The 17,575-nt window shown below is 42.3% G+C and overlaps 2 protein-coding genes across 2 annotated transcripts in view; one reads left to right on the top strand and one right to left on the bottom strand.

Annotated features, from left to right (window-relative positions):
* Window positions 1–17,575, top strand: part of MESR3 (misexpression suppressor of ras 3) — a 45,515-nt gene that overhangs the window by 25,466 nt on the left and 2,474 nt on the right. Inside the window, exon 3 of the mRNA XM_033379409.1 lies at window positions 6,313–6,343. Within this exon, the coding sequence (XP_033235300.1) occupies window positions 6,341–6,343 (3 nt within the window). The 5' untranslated portion in view covers window positions 6,313–6,340. The remainder of the gene's footprint in view (window positions 1–6,312; window positions 6,344–17,575) is intronic.
* On the bottom strand, window positions 8,008–10,199 carry Cyp310a1 (Cytochrome P450 310a1). The gene is made up of 6 exons (XM_001356462.4): window positions 9,442–10,199; window positions 9,271–9,387; window positions 9,030–9,211; window positions 8,735–8,965; window positions 8,426–8,680; window positions 8,008–8,352 (listed from the first exon to the last, which is right to left on the bottom strand). Exons 1-6 carry the CDS (start codon window positions 9,930–9,932, stop codon window positions 8,162–8,164), a joined length of 1,467 nt encoding a protein of 488 aa, XP_001356498.2. The 5' UTR covers window positions 9,933–10,199; the 3' UTR covers window positions 8,008–8,161.

The raw sequence follows: 17,575 nt of genomic DNA, 5'->3' as shown, positions 1-17,575 counted from the left end.
GCCATTGCCCCAAGTGCACTGAGCAGCAATATGCTGTTCATTTTTTGTTTCCTCCCTTCCGTTCATATATCAGACCCTGCACCACCACACCAGAGCGGTCGGGGGTCCCTTTCCACAGGCTAATCAAATGTTACATGCAACGTTGAAGCAGTTTTTATTGTACTTTGCCGCAGGGCAACATCTCCCTACCGCAACCCATCCACCCATCCACCAATCCGACCGTCGCCCTCTGTCACATACTTCTACGAGTGCCCGAGTACCTTTCTATATATAGTAGGGGATATAGAAGTTGATGTTGTCATTTGGCCGCCTTTGTTGAGGGTAGCATGTGGGATGAGTGGCTGCGAGTGCGAGTGTTTGTGTAGGTGGGTTTATCCCATTGATCTGATGATGACTAGCCCAAAGCCAATCCTCGCAGGCTAGCGGGCGAGATTCTAACAATTGGCTTACACTTATCATATAAGGGTATGTTGAATACAGAGAGAGGTTGGAAGAAGCTGTGTAAAATGATGAAAACGCAAAGCGAGTGAGCCAGGGGTGGGCGCACGAGCGAAGCGATTCCCATCCCATTCCATGTCACATCCCCACAGAAGCCCTTAGTTCAGCTGTATTCAAAAGAAAGAGTACCTCAACTTCATTATGACAGAATATATGGCTCCCCTTTGTGGTGGAGGGCTTGTGTGTGTCTCTCTCCGTGTATAAACTTTAACTTTATTTACGTGCTTGATTAGATGTAGGGACTAGCGGCACTAGCCCGTTGGGGTCTTTTCTGTTTTGTGTTATTTAGCGTCGCTATCAATCTGATGCCACCACATGTGTCCAACCCCTACTCTACCCTAAGGCCGTGTTAATACCCTTTGGCGTCACTCGTACGGTTAGAGGTGTGTAGAGTCGGGGACTAGTTCCTTATCATTGTGTAAGCGAAAACTTAATTGAACGGCATTTGACATACTTTAAGGCAAGAGAGAACCATAACCATTGACGGAGTTCTAGGGGTTCCTTCGGATTAGATTGAAAATTGGCTTTGTTGTCTGGCAAATTAGTTTCACTTGTGACCCATGGCTGCATAAATTGCGCATCATTTGGCCCAGCAGACACTCCGTGTGACATGAAAACCCAGAAAAAACACGACCCTGGATTATGCTGCGATGCCGGGCAGGAGATGGCGCTGTCCCATCTGTCCCTGCTGTTCGCGCGAAAGCCAAATGTCACGCCAGAAACCCGCCACCCGCCACCAGCCACCAGCCACCGGCCAAACCCAGAGCAGTTGAAGCTGCTTTCCACTGATTGCGAAAATCATGCCGACAAGGAAAAGAGTTGCCAGAATGTGGCATGTGACAGGGCAGATCTCCAGCGCCCTCTGCACCCAATGTTGCAGCTGCAGCTGCTGCATGCAACCAACTGCAGTCGGGAATGGAGTCTCTAAAGCTTTGCCATTTGCAATCCCCAACAGCAGCAGAAGAAGCAGGGACAACGACAACCAGCATCTCTCAGCCAAAAGTGAAATTTTGTCAATGCATCTCTGGATGTCGGGCTTAAGGGTTTTCGCCAGATTCGGGATAGCTGCGAGTGCAGCGCTGTGCTACGGGAAGGTGGTCTGGTTGGAAGTCAGGAATTGAGTTATGAGTGCAAGAGCCAGTGAAGTAAATTAGAGAAGGCAACAGCGACGGCAGCGGCATTGCGATGTGGCTACATGAAAGGGATCTGCAGCACAGAAGTAGATGATGCGGTGGGTAATACTGGATACTACTACTGCAACCGGAATTAGGTAGTCAAAAGGTTTTCCGGTTCATAGAAGAGTCAAAATGTTGACTTAGTCTTAGACCCAATTTCATGACTTGGTGGATTTTTGTGAGGTTATGTTTGAGGGAGAAAATACTCAACTGTACTTCCCATGACACAGGGATGCACAACTGTACTTCCTGTAGTTTTTAGTACATGTAAGAAGAAAATATTGAGTCGTAATCAGTAGAAATGTTGTACTGTACAAAGAGTGTAGGGATATGTAGATGTTCTTCTATGCTCTTTAGCATAACTTTTCCAATTTCAATTTCATTGTTCCAATGCAGCACAACTGTACCTAATCAGTTTGTGCTTCTGTTCTACTTATCCCTTTATGCCGCTTACAAATTCCAAACACGTCCAAATGTTAATTTGCATATGGATCATTCTTGTGGCGGGCATTGTTATAATTTAGCATGTCATTTGAATTATGTACGTTCAATCATAAATTATACAACTTTTGGATGCCAAATGTGCAGTGCCATGGCGTGTTCATTTGAAATAAATTTTGCACATTTGCAGCTCGGAGTTTGCAGTTGATATAGGGCCCAACTAACCCTAATGGTAATTAATTAGGCATTTAATTTAATTATCAGAGCGAATTGTCTACAGGTCATGTCCCAAATTCCCAGGCACCCAAAAGATTTTCCCATAATTTTCGCTAATTTCTGGTTTCTGGTTAAATGCAATGGAAATGATTATGGTTTGAGCATCGCTTTGTTTTCCACATTTACTCGTCCAGAGGGCAACATTTAAACCGAAAAATTCCATAAATTAATAAACATAATTTACACCTGTGTGCAAGCGCGGGTGTAATGCGAGAAGGCGGAGGAAGGGAGTGTTAGGTATTACATTGAAACGAGAATGTCATGAATTTCAATTTGAAACAGAACCAGAAGCAGATGCGGCGACGGGAAACCAAGGGAAACGCATAAATGGCAAACGTTGTTTCTTGCTTCTTTTTTCAGGTATACATCTGTACCTACATCTTAGATTTAAGATATATATATATATATATATCTTCCATGTGACAAACTTGGGCAATTTCCGCTCCACGGAAATGTGCACAATTTAATTTTGGCCCGAGGTGACTTGGGGTCTGCTCACTTTTTTTTTATTCATTTCACTCAAGAAACTCAAGCAACATCTTTTTGGCCTAGCCAAGCAGAAGTTTTTAGACAGAAACTCCCCCTTATATCTTCATCTACGGATCCCCCTAACTCCTCCCCATAGAGTTGATAATTTTCTGCTTGAGTGTGCCTCAGACATGCCGCAACTCCTGCTTCTGCTGCTGTTGCTTTTAATTAGAATTAGCAAGTAGTCGTTGCCACAAAAATGAAATGTACTCACATACTCGTACATGGCTTGGGGAATAGATGACTCCCTCCAATGACTCCACTCGGCTGCGAAACATCTTCGGGCTCCCCCTTTAAGATAATTTTTTGCCGTGAAAACATAAATTCAAGTTGTTTTTATGGCTCACACGCAAACACACACACACACACAGACCTCCCCCATCCACATACAATCACGTTTTTACTGGGGGACGGGACGGGACGGGGCCAGTTGCCCCAACATGTAACCAAAAATTTTCTTGGAAAATTAACAGCACTCGTGGCTTTGATTTATCGAGATAAGCGGATGTTGTTGTTTGGCCCATTGTTCGCTGCTCTCAGGATGGTGTTTGGGTCTGCGGGCTGGGAGAGTGTTTCAGGGGGTTCCAGATTCAGATTTTGTCAGCCCTCATACTGGTACATATATATGCAGATTGATTTTCGGGCTTTAATTAAGTTATCTAGTTTGGGATTTTGATAAATGGTTTCGTCGCTTCGTTACGTTGGGTAATTGAAAATGAAGGCTAAATGATTTTGGCCATTAAGAAGGTTACATTGTGGAACCGCCGAAAGGGGAAGTCAGAAAACGGAACCTGTTTATTTAGTTTACTTAAGGGGTAGGTTATTAGATAGAGGAAATTATATGACAGTTGATATTCCAATTAAAAGTGGAGATATGTCGACTCATACTACAATTTGGGGGCCTTTCAAAATCCACCCTGAAAAGATCGTGCACCAAAAAAGAGTATTTGGTCTTAATGAACTGATGAACTTTCAAATACTATGCATCTCTAAAGTACATCTCTATAAGTCTTACTAAAAATCTGCAATCACTAATCATCAATTACTTAAACAACTACCTATTAGAATGAGTTCTCCTGACTTCTAAAAACCATTAAAACTGAACAGTTCCGAACCAGTTGCCCATTGAGAACTGGGTCAACTGGTTCGGTTCTCTTTCTCTCTGTGTAAAAACCTTGGGGCCTCTTCCATAACGGAAGATAATGGAATGATTCAAGTGCCGCCCACAGCTGGAGCTGCTTCTGCTTCTCCCTGGTCCGTAGATTTCTGTTAACTCTGAATGCAACGCACTATTTAAGCACCTCGGTAAAATGACAGACACATAAATTAATTAAGAGTCGGAAACAGATAAAAAATATAAATAAAGTAAGCAAAGGCAAAGGCAATGGTAAAGGCGAAGAAAAGACAGGAAAAAGGAGAGAGCGGAGCCACTGCCGACACAAACAAATTACACATGCGGCAAGCGGCCGCGACAGTTTGGCTGACAATAATTAAGGCAACAGCGAGGAGACACCCCGACAACAGCAACAACAGTAAGAACAACAGCCTTATAAACAACATGAACAACCAACAACAACCCAACAAACAGCTGCACGCACATCGTGCAACAGAAGCAGCAGCAGCAGCAGCAGCAGCCGCCCCATCCTCAGTGCTCTCCCACATCCTCTGCGGCATCAGAGAAGAAGCTGCTGTCGAGTCACGGCTCCTCTCATATGCAGTTTTTGAAGGGCGGCAGTGGCAGTGGCAACGGCAACGGCAGTCGGATGCACAGTGCAGGCACATGCAACTCCATGTGGCAATTATGTGGATGCAACGCACACAAATTGAAAAAGTAAACCAACTGCACCCGGGCACCCCCCGGGCAAACCAAACCCATGAAGATGCTACAGTGAAGCGTCTAGAAATGGAACTTCGGTGATCAAAATTTAATCATTTCCTAGTGCGTGACTAGAATAGGCCTTCTTCTGAGACTAGAGCCAAAGACGACAAATCAAATGAGACACGATTCTCTCCCTGCTAAAATCTGAAGTTTCTTAAGCTTGAAATTCGAATTTAATAGACAATCTTCTGATAATGCTCATCTAGATTCCTTAAACAACTGAAATTCCGTTGTTCCTTATAGAAGCTCCACTGTTTATGACAATTTTCAACTGCAATTTGCTCTCACAATTTGTCATTTCCCTTTACTTGGCAGTTACTCACTCACCCAACTCTTAATGATAATAATCTTTATACACACACGCACACACACACACTCTACTCTCTAGCAAAGTTTAATTGTTAAACAAATATTCAGAAAAAGAGAAGAGAAGAACCCAGCAGTGGGGCAGTATTAAAGGCCAGACCATCCATTTACTTAGTTTTATTACTTCTGACCCTCGGAGGTCGTGGTTTACTTATTCTCCAGTTGAGTTTTTATCTTTTTCCTCGAGTACAGTTGGGAAGAGTTCTTTTAAGTGGATTGTAGTTATGTGCATATACTCGTAAGATAAGATGACCGCCAGTTAAAGTGTTTATTTGGACACGCTGCTGCATGTGGGCACTTTTTTTGGATGAGGAAAGTTCTCATCCAATTAGTGGGGATAATTGTTGGTCAGCAGTCAGCAGAAATTATACTAAAATGTCTGAAATTATTAGGGGAGAATTTTTAACAAGTTTTTGTTGTATGCAAAGGTATATGAAAAGGTTCCAGATATGTATTTGAATGGTAGTTTAGGTGTTGTTGTTTTATCATGAATAACTAAAAATTATGCCTTTGTTAAAAACTGAAACAAATGTAAAATATTTTGTGAACATTCCCTTATATAATAAATACAACCAAAAACATATTATATCATTCGAAAAAAAGTCGAAAATATCTAACGAAAGCCCAAATAATATTTGTATAATTTATTGCCATTTTATGTTATGCTAAAATTTCACCAAAAAATTTATCAAACAATACAGCTTTTTCTCATGCAAATATTTGGCATAGTTTTGCTTTTATCGGAGCTAAAACAGCTCAAATTTCTATCTTGTTGTTGGCCAATAAATATTTAAGCCTTTCGAGCCATTTAAGAGTATTTAAGGTGATTTGTTTTGAGCTGCCAAATACAATAAGTTGCACAGCTTTTTCTAAGCCAAAACCTAAGTAAACTTGGGCAAAAAGTCAGATGTCAATTGGCTAATTAAAAGCCGACTGCAGCGATAACCTTATATGTCAGTTTCAAGTTGAGCTTTTTATTTGTTTTGAACAGATTTATCTTTCACTTTTACCTCAGTTCAAGTTTGTTGTCGCTTCGAGTGCAATCTTATTTTATTACAAGCTAAAGTTCAATAACACACAGCACAGCCTTAAATGTAACTTGATTAATCACATTTGTAATGTACTTTTTCTCATTTTTTCTCATTGCAGCGTAACCGCAAAAACAAATCTTGAAATTATGGTAAGTTAATAACCCTAATTTGAGTACAAATTTACATTTGGAGAACCGTTTCCCCCGTCTGTCCCTGAGGTGAAATATATCATAATTTATGCGGAGGGAAATGAAAATTTTATACCCAGCAAAACAAAGCGATGAAAGCAACTTTGTACTTACTTTTGTATCCAGGGTAAAGGTTGGAGTCTGAGGATATGTTGTATTCGGGGAAATTCCTGTAACAGAGAAGAAAAAACATTAGCTTACTGCTTAAAGAACATATAAATCGATTTATATAGTTACTTTGGTATATTTAGGTAAATTTGCTATAATTTCTATTGATCCATTATGGGATCAAACATTTTTAGAGTCCACCTCTTCATCGATCTACGAAAACTCACCAAGATCTTATGCGGTATATATCCATCTCTATTCTATTCAAAATGCGCCCAAGTATAAGGTATCCTACAGTCCAAATACCATCCTATATCTTGTATTATTTTTAACTTTTCGACTTGTAAAGAGGAGGTTCCGGGCTTGCCATTTTGACCGCTTAATGTGGAATGAGTAATGTTTAAATGTAACCAGGACAATGGCAGCGAAGATGGCGCTAAAGGGAGTTCTGTCCGGGTCCGGGTTCCGAAGCAGAGCACGAGTATTTCCCTCGACTCGGGTTGCTCTCATGCAATTTATATCCGACACTTGCCCTGGCAACACCACCAGCCACCGGCACCGACACTGGCAACAGCACCAGCACCAGCACCCAAACTGGGTCACAGCATGTGAAGAGCTCCACTTGCTCTGGATGTTGTCTATTTTGAAGCGACGCTCACGTTGTTCTTGGCTCTTTAAATTGTTGTGTGTTTCCTATCCCGACTTTACATCCTGCGAGCTGCCAGTCGGTTTGATTGAATTTCAATTTTATTGCCTTGGTGTCCGACCAAAAGTCATAAAGTTTGTGCTGGATTTTGGACAAGTTTCCAGGTCATTTATCTTGGGTCTTAGCCCGGGCTCAGGCTCCAATTAATATGATGGGTTTTTCGGTGGGGGGTGATGGGACCACCTAAGAAAAGTTTTCATTACTGTAAAATACTTTGCACACTCATTAGAGCCATTTGTTTGTGACATTGTCCATTTCGGGTTGGTTGTCTTCCCTCTGGCTTCCCTCTCCATCTGTCTGTGGATGATAAATGTGTCCATAATGCGGCCTAATTGCGGCATCATTAGAGGCGTCTCTTAGGCCTGATTGCCTGGCCCATGGCGAGCAAGTACTCGTACACACACTTGAAATGGATTGGCAGTCCCCAGACGAGGCAGTCCATGACTTTTGGCTATGGAAATGGAAGTGCTGCACACTCTGAAATGGTATCCAGGCGGCTGTCATGTTGGATTGGCAACAGAGCAAATCAAATTTAATGATGAGCTCAAATTGGAGCACATGTCTTTTCCGCCCGAGATGAGGTTCGGGCTATCTCCATATCTCCTCCATATCCAATCCAATCCAATGCCGTGTCTGTCACCGAGAGTTGGCGTAAACAACAACAACAACAGACACATTGGAGTGACGAATTTAATGCGTTCACTTTGGCGTGGCCTCGTACGGTCGCCTGCTCCTTGTGCGCCCCAGGACCTTTGCCATTTTGCAAAGTTAACGAAGCGAATGGCAAACAAGAACCGACAGCACCCCGAGCTGTGACCGTAATATACTGTATTTTATTTATAGCATAATTTTAGGTGCCTTGCACAGACAACAAAGTGTTGAAAAAGGTGTGACGCGGGCCACACACAAATTAAAGAACTTAACAGCTGAAAGAGTTTCCTTTCCTCCTAATTTCTACTTTTAGCTTAGTTATAAAATTTCGGCTTTATCTCGCGTCTTTTCAACCTGACTTTCAAACCATCTTTTGTTCGTATAAACGGAGCCGGTTGATGCGAAATTTCGATGGTCTCTGCGAGGGTTGCATCCAATTCCAGATGAAAGTTTTGCAGGAGTTTGATCAGAGCAACTTTGATGACCATTTTGGCAAAGTTTTGGCCTGGGAATAAAAACGGGAAAACATATTCTCAGCTGGATCTTTTGGGGGCAAAGTTTTGGTGCTAAAAACCTACCCACACACTGAGCTCCGCCAATGCCGAAACCTATGAAGGCATTGCTCTTGCAGTCGCCTGACTTTTCCGAATGTAGAAACCTCAAAGGTTTGTACTTCATGGGTTCACTGAAGTACTTCTCGTCCCTGTGGATGGCCAGCAGGGGAACCATCAGGGTTTTCCCCTCATCAATGGTGAACTTAGTGTTGGGCAGCGTGTAACTTTTACGGCAAATGCGTTCAATGATGGGCAACGGCGGGTATTTGCGGACGGTTTCTGTGGAGGGCAAAGACTGTATTCCCACTCCAATCTGGGTCTCCTTGCACCTACCTTTAAGACACATATCCAGGTACTTCAGTCCATCGAGTTCTTCAAACTTTAGTGAACCATTCTCATTGCTTAGTTCCTTGATTTCAGTTTGAAGTTTCTCCACAATCAGGGGTTCTTGCAGGATCTCAAAGAGTGTAAGGGTTATATTGGAGGATATCGAGTCCAGGGATACCTTGAGCAGATCCTCAGCCACCTTAGCCACGCGTTTGATAGACAACAGCTTGTCCTGTTCTGTTGATTGGGGGACAGTAGTATTATAGATAATGAATATTTGTCAAATGAACCTCTCACGCACCATTATCTATGTCTATCTGCCACTTGTCCCCACTGATGTCGTTGCCGTTGCGGAATCGAGTGATTAACTGAAGTATATCCTTGCGTATAAGACCATGTTCCTCGCGGTGCTCAACGCCCTGTTTGATGAGATCCCTGAGGCGGTACGTGAAGGAGGATTTCTGGGGCAAGCGACTCAGGGTACTTGAGGAGGTTACAGATCCGGGTTAGTTAAAGATAGGTAAAGATCGATCTTTACTTACAATGATTGAAGGCTGGTATGTCCAGCACTCACATAGCTGCTGAGAATATGATCCTTCTGCTCAAAGTTGTTGACATCCAGACCATAAATGAGATTTCCAATGACGTTGATGGCATAACTGACAGAGAATCCTGTTAGAAACTCTTTGTTTGATCCTAAAATTTTCGCTTACACTCTTAACATCTGCTGCAAATCCAGTTCTAGAGCACCACCCTGGGCCTGTTCGATGTCCAACAGATATGATATCAAATGATCTCCCACACGCTGGACATGGGTAAACATTTCCGACAATCGTTTGGTGGCAAATATGGGGGACAGCTTCTCCAACAGATTGAATCTCCTGTAGCCCTTGACATAGTCCCATTTCAGATCGTTGAAATGTCCGTTCGACTGCTGGAGTATCGTTTGGGCCAATTCCACATTGCGCACGATGAGGACTGGCCTGAAGAAGCAGTAGATACCCAACAGACGCTCACGACCCATCTGGTAGGCCTCACAGATGGCCTCCACATGTCGGAATTCCCGGCGATAGGCCTGATGCAGGAAAGACCAGGAGATGCCGGCCCTTTCCGAGGGAAAGCCCTTGCGTCGCCAGTGGCTATAGATGTGTCGCACAGCCAGAAAGAGCACCGAGTAGAGCAGAATGGGCAGCAGCAGCCACATGTCGAAGATGATGATGTTGAAGATGATGTTGAAACGCTGGCAGGCTTTGATAGACTGAGGCCGTCTGCCCCTGGAGGGATCACAGAAAGATTCCAAGAGTCTCGTCGCACAGATAATTACAATAAGTTGGCAGGGCTGGCTGTCTGGGACCTGCCTGCCTGCTTCGAATGCCGTGGTAGTGGTGATGCCGAAGATGATGAAGATGAACGAAATCGAAAGTCGCGATCGGTCCGCACCGGCACTCGTCTGGCAACTGACAAGACAACTGCAAGTCAATCTTGTCTGACCAAAAACAATATTAAATAAAACACAAAACAATTTTCGAAATGCCGGGCATGCTATCACATTCAGTTATCTCTCTCTCGGCCACAGTCTGCCGTCCCTTTCCCTCGTGGTTTTTTCCTGATAATGGGACGCAGTCGTCTGGCTGCTGCTGATGCCTGCCCTTCGTTGGACGTCCTGATAATAATTTATACAGCAGCGGCTGTACCATGTCATTATCAAAGTCTGGGCAGGTTTTTTGTGTCCAAAACTCATACTCTTATACTCATTGATGGGAGGGGTATATAAGATCACTGGAGCATCTTTGAAGACACTTCGATTGGAGGTGGAATGAAGATCTCCCAAGGGTAAAAGACTATGCAATACCAAAATGTGGCAAGAGGCACCAGCGCGATGATTTAATTCTCTTTTCCTTGCAAAAACTCAAGTTGGTCTCCCAAGTAGTAACTGAGTAGAAGATCAAGTCTCGTACTACTTACCTAAGGAATAAAGATAGATAGATATATCGATAAGAGTCATAAGATTAGAGGAATCATTTAGTCGGTCCCTTTTACTATCTCTCTTTCTCTTGCTGTCCAGATGTATGGATGCCTCTCTGGGATCTGATTTATAGTTAGTTTCAGATAAGAGTAGCGTCTAGCAACTTAGTTCGAGTACTATTGTACTTCTATAAAAAGCGAATCACCACAGAGTCACTGGAAGCGTGACTCTGATAAGGAACGTTATCAAAGGCATTCTTCTAGCAGAGGGCATCATGGTATGCCAATCTCCGGGTGAGGAGAACCTAAGATGAACACTTGGAAACAGAAACAGAAATACGGTGAGAGATGTGGGATAGTTGAGAGATTAGTTGGGTGTGGATTTATTAGGTTACTTAGAGGAACTAATGATCTTGGATTAGTTTTAGATTACGTAGGTGATTTGAAGGAATTACTCACAGGGCAAAGGCAAATCCCACAAGATTTGGTATTAGGATGGGCGCAGAGGTATAAGGTGGGTGCCACACATTCACAGGTATCCTATTGTATTGCACATTTTGCTCCAAACACAATCAGTAATCTCCAAGCTAGTGATGCCCTGCTAGTGATTTTGCAATCTAATACTTCAGTTTCCGATAAACAGATCAACATGCTTTCATAACAATCTCTTTCGCAATCATTATTTCCATTACGCACATCGTCGGTCGACAGTCAGTCTCGTTTTGCCATCAAACAATAATCGTTTTAGCCTCACAGACAGACTGCCAGACTGACAGCCAGACAGACAGCCTCGAAAGTGTCAATTTCAGTGCCTAACCAAGTGTACACGAAGGCAATTCCTGCTCCGAAAAAGGGAAGTTGTTAATCACGCCCATTGCATGCCACAGCGTTGCAAAAATGCAAATTGTATAAAAAGGTAGCGACAACAGCAACAGCAACAGCAAAAAAAAAAGCGGCTAAAAATGCATGAAAATTGTTGCCGCCGTCGTACCGGAGGCAATTTTCCACAGGAGTGGAGAAAGGAGAAGGAGAGGTATCCACTTGTTGCTGCTGCTGCTGCTGCTACACATAATTGCTGTTGCCCCTGGGAATTTGATTTAAATGAACCCCTACCCCCTCCACATATATATTTACGAGTATATGGAGCAGGTTTCACGGAGTTATGCCAGGCAATTTCTCACAAGTCTGTGTTAGGAGTTCATTGGGCTGGGAATCTGGCGAATCTGGGAATCGAGCGAAGGGAACATTGACTGCCTGCAATTGTCCTTTCAATTGACTGCTTGCCAAAAGCAATTCCAATATTACTTTATTGAGCTGGCAGACCCGACCCGACGACTCTCTGGACTTCTACATGCCAACTCATGGCCTCAGCAACAGCTTGTTGCCATGGCTCATCAGGAACAGTGGCAAGTCATGCCAGAAATTGAATGAAGTTGGCAAATACTCGGCTCTACATATTTCACATCTCTCTTCTGTGGTTACGATATGACTCGACAGATCCTGGCAGGAGCCTCAGACCAAAATGGCTGTACAATTATTGCAATTTGCCAAAGAACTTTCAAGATGATCGATGGCTTTCCGTCACGATAAAGCTGGTATGCAAAAGCAATATTCAAACGAAAGAGTTACTCGTGAAAGCACTCCTTAAAGTGCTCTTAATGGACAGTAAAAGACTACTCGTAAGTGCATAAAAGCTTCCTGATGTTTTGAGTTTTTTCGAGGTTTGTTTGTGTTTCCACCGATTTAACAATTTTTGGAATATTTTCAAGGATATACCGTTCAAAGTTCAAAGACAGCTACTAATTAATAAGCTGATTATTTCAACTAAAAGTAAATATATGAAAGTCTTATGTCAGTCTTATGACTGCCTGCCTCATACAGCGACATTCAATATTCTTTGTGCACTCGTATTTATGGCTATTTAGTCACCCAAATGAACAAATGTTCGATTTCAATGATTCATACTGTCGATGAGGCCAGTCATAAGGCATTTGTTTAGCATTATTTCAATCACAGACACGTGTCGTATTCACTTTTCACGTTCTGTTTGAGTTCTCCCACATCTGTACACAGTGTATTCCCAAAAAGGTAATTATTCCACGACAAGGAATATTTCCTATAGCTGTTTTTCCCAGGAATTATTTCGTAAATATTAAATTTGTTTTGCTATTTCAATTTGCCCATAAATCAGAATGTTCGGCGGCCCCCAGAGCACAATGAAATTTGAGTGAGAGAACGAACGCACGGGGCTCCCGAGATGCGACGAAAACGAAACTTGTTCGTCAGCCACTTGACATGCCGTAGTCGGATATTGCTTCTTCCCCACATCTCCAGTCCCGACTCGCCCTAGCCCCTTCTCCCTGTAGGATAGTTGACAATGCAAAGCTTTGTTTGAAATATGGTGCCTGTGCCCTGGTACGAGCACCCGGCATAGGAGAACAAGGGTATATTGTGTTCGTAAAAATGTATGTGACAGGTAAATATACATACACTACAAAAATAACACCTTGTATATATATATTCTTGATAATTAAGGCATGGCCATAAATATATCACCTGTCTATAGGAATCGTTGCGATCCAGAAAACCATTAGTCAGACTATTGATGTCTTTATCTTATCTACCAATCCGCCAAAAGTTATCTCGATTGATCTAATAAAAAGAAGCTTTAGAATTAGAAGACTGATTTTGTCTGCATTAAATATGGCATTCGAATAGTTAGATCTTTTCATTAGACACTTCTTGAGTAGCAGGTACCTTGTAGTCGAAATGTCGCCCAAGGCACGTTTTTTTCCACCACAGAATGTATGTGCTGTGAAGTTCATGAACAAATGGCAAAAAGCAAACAGGGAAAAAATATATATGTATGTACATATATATATATATTTGCATGCAAATTACTCATTGAGGAGATGAGTGCAGCCGGAGAAGAGCGGAGCCCGGAGGGGTAAACAGCGTTGAGGTTGAGATGTTCCAAGTTTGAGTGAGAAATTTGCATGTTTATGCGAAAAAATATTTGGTTGTTTGTTATGAAAATTTTCGCATTTGTCGTATGAGCGAAAAAAATAAAACGACATTCCTGTTGGCTGGTGGCAAATGCGCGATTTGTGGCAGAACCCACTTACACACACATACATACATATACGTGTATGTATATCCTCCTTTCCTTTTCATGTCTGCATTTGATATGAAAGTTTCTGGCTGGATCTTGTAGGAGGAACTGCTGTCAGCACTTGATGCAATGCAAATTTCCTCCCTACGAAAATTGGGTTTTAATAACAAATTCAATTTAACTTTGAATATTTTTTTTTTGGTACACATACTCGTACTCGCACGTGAGCGGCTACAACAATAATTGGTTTTGGTTTTTCTTCTCGGGCGGAGAGAAGGTCAGGCCCTGGCCAGGCGAGACGAGAGGCTTTTGTGCATTTTAATTGAATTTTCCCCAGGTCCCCGTTCATTTTTCCAGTGACTGAAAAAATTAAATCACAGCACGTTTGCGTAGCCCCCTTCCCGATGCACTTGAGTGAGTTTCCATAAAGCGCTGAGATCTATGGAAAAACCAGTTCCAAATGAATCAGAAATTAACATAAAGGTTGAGAGTCAGGTTAAACTGTAGGAGTATCCGTGCCATTGTTAGGAGGCACCGGCACAGGCACGCCCACAGGGCCCCTCCAGCTAACGGTTTCCAATTGTTGCAAGTCGGCAACAAATTGTTTGATTTCTGTTTGTGACAGCTGGCTCTCTTTTTATGTCAACATTTTCACTGACCTGCCCCATGAGGGAAAGCCGTGGAGGGCTTCAATTCTATTCCGTAGATGGCAAAAATGTCTGACAATTGAAGTGAATCATAAGTGATTGATGGATAAAAATATCTATGATTGATTTGTGTCTAATACCAAGAGTATTTAAAGTTCGCTTTGCTCTTTCTGTATTTTATTTCATTTCATTTCTTGTTGGTTGTCATTTTCAAACATTTGTCAAACGACACACAAATAAAGTGAAATATGAAATTTTGTGACAGCTCCACAGACCCCCCATGGGACGGGCTCGATGCCCAGGCTTGACCAGAAAACGATTTTTATTCTTATTGTTCTTTAATAAAGTTCAGGCTGAAATTTAAACGTTTTAGGTTTGATTTTTGCTTAGAAATTTTTAAGTTTTTACAAGCTTTTTTGGGGAATTTAATATGATATTGAAAAGGAATTCAAACTTAATGTGTGCTATGAGAAGATGGTCCAATGAGCGTTTCCACTGTCTCAATTGATGTGGGAATTAAATTTATTTGAATAATATTCAATCCATGAATTTTTAAGATAAAACTTTGGCCTTTCTGTGAGCAAACTCCCTCCTACAATATTTACCCATAAGATTCCTTCGATAAACCTTCACCTTCGACATAAGTAATCCCCCCGTGAGTACAGATAAATATCTGATTTATTTGTTAGCTTACATCTTCCCCATTTCGTGTAGACAACCTCCCAGCAATTTAGCCCCAAAAACAGCACGAAACCCCCAATTAATTGGCAAATTTTTATGGGCAAATATAATTGCCATAAATAACAGCAAGCCTTTGCTTTTTTTTGTGCCCCTCCGTGTTGTTGATTTTGGTCGATTATTAGCTCAAAATACACACGAGGCCATAAATAACAGCGAGGTCTGTGTGGTCTGGAAAATATTATGCATACGTTGCGTGGTACGATGGAAATTTGACATTGAACTTGCGGCTCGCTATCCGATTCGATAGCCTTGAAGGCCAACTGGGACGACATGCTACTATGGGGGTGGCATTAAATATTCATTTGGCAGGCGGCTGCCATGACAATAAAAATATCCCCAACAGAGAGAGTTAGACGTAGTACAACAAGGAACGATATAATTACATAGTAATGCGACTAGAAAATATCCTTTAATGGAAAAGAGGAATACTAGAGGAGCATTAGCTGTGAAGGAAGAGAGAGAGACAGCTTTATTGCTAAGCCACACTGTGACAGAGAGCACAGGCGAGGCGGCTATATATTCATTTTGACTGTGATAATGATTGTCGTGATTATCCCTGCAATATCATTCCGCTGAAGATCTTAATGTCTTTAAAACTTCTACCATCGATTCGATTCAGGAAGCAAAACTTTTCCTTCTGTCAGTTGACGGACGAAGGCAATATACCCTCCAAAGCCACAAGTAAGGGGTACAGAAACCAAAGCAAACGATAGCTGGCAAAATGAAGGACAACATTTTTAATTGTTTGACCAGAACGTTCGATATAGACAAAGGTCCGTTTCCCACTGCCTCTGCCCTTGGCCCCTAGGGAGAGCCAGAGTGGGTGGCTGTTGGGGAGGCGCTCGTAATGAAGCCACATAAATCTCGGCACTAAATATATTTCGCCAAAGACTGGGGAGCTGGGGACTTGGAGGCAAAGTGAGGCAATTAATCTTACCCTCAAGATATATATACAGACATATATATAAACTTTTTTTTTGTTGTGGGCTGGCGGACGTAGGGGAACACGTAAAAAAGTACTCAAGGGAACGGTGCCGGGGGACGTCTAGGTTCCGGTGAAAGTAATAGCACAATAAATGTGCATCAAGCAGAGCCAGGAATCGCCGCAGTTAAGGTTGTCCCTGTCCCACCGCGTCCCCCCTGTGCGTGTAAATTATAGATAACCGTGTTAATGTTGCAGCATCCCATGTAGACCCTCTCCATCCCCATAACTTTTGTGGCCTGCCCCAAACAAACAAAGTTTGTTCCTTGTTCCCTGCGAAAGTTTTTCTTGGCTCTGGCCAGAAGTTGGTTTGGGCCTAAAAGTGTGCCAAAAGAAGCGCTACGGATGCGAGATACATTTCCAGAGCAGCTTCCTGCGTGTCCTGGACAAATTTCCGCCCCAGCCACGGGCTCTTCCTTGTTGAAATGCCGAGCACTTTTCCCCCCAACATATTTGTTGATTATTATTTATTGTAGGCCACGTCTTTGGGGGGGGAGCGAATTTAAAGACACGTTCAAGTGTTTAGCACTTTCCATTTTAACGCTAAACTTTACAAGTTTCTCCTCTTCAGAGGGGCGGAATAAAGCGGGGCAGGGCTCGTGGAAAAATTAGCAATTTAAATAATTTAATTACGCCGTGACCTGCAATTTTGCGGCGTTAATTAAAACGTGCCTCTATGTCCACGTGCCATCCACTGGCTTTGGCTCTCGGCTCTTCCAAACTTTTTGGTCTAGCGGAATTATAACGCTCCTGATTCATTAGTTATGCCCTTTGGAGCCGAGTCTCTGTTTGCCTGTAAATTGGATGTACATAAGTACACGTAGTTTTCGCTAAAGTTTTTCTTTTTTCGCCAGTTTTTTAGGTACAAGTATTTGCATAGGACGTGAGTTCTTTGATATGGAGATTCCCCTGTGGGGGGATGAGGAATGGAATGTCTGGTGGAGGGCATCCAAATTGGTTTTGGTTATGTGAGACTATTTCTGTTTATATTTGGTTACAATTTAAGTGGATTTTGCAAGGTGAAAAACTGGCTAAAAAGAAATATGGGTTAGCAGGAAAACTGTTGTAGAAAAAAACTGGGCGAAAATCGTTAAACGTTTTTATACAAAAATCATATAAAAGTGTGAAAAGAAATATAGTTTTAATTTGATTCTACTGATATGTAAACGGATTTAACCTCTGCAGGCCATCATTTACGTTTAAATATTTTGTAGGGCTTAAACTTTAATCTTTAATCTAAACTTTAAACATTTTCGCATTTGGTTTCACAGCTTTTATCTCCCTCCCAACTGTCTGGCGTACACAATTTCTCAATTAAAATTCCCAAAATTATAGAACACTCACTTTGCATCAGACAAATCTTTAATCGACACTCTAAGAATCAATCCCCAGGCTAATGG

This window comes from Drosophila pseudoobscura, chromosome 4 (genome assembly GCF_009870125.1).
Source record: "Drosophila pseudoobscura strain MV-25-SWS-2005 chromosome 4, UCI_Dpse_MV25, whole genome shotgun sequence".
Classification (NCBI taxonomy): Eukaryota; Metazoa; Arthropoda; class Insecta; order Diptera; family Drosophilidae; genus Drosophila; species Drosophila pseudoobscura.
Note: the sequence above shows the minus strand (reverse complement) of the source record. Positions and strands in the feature narration are given on the sequence as shown.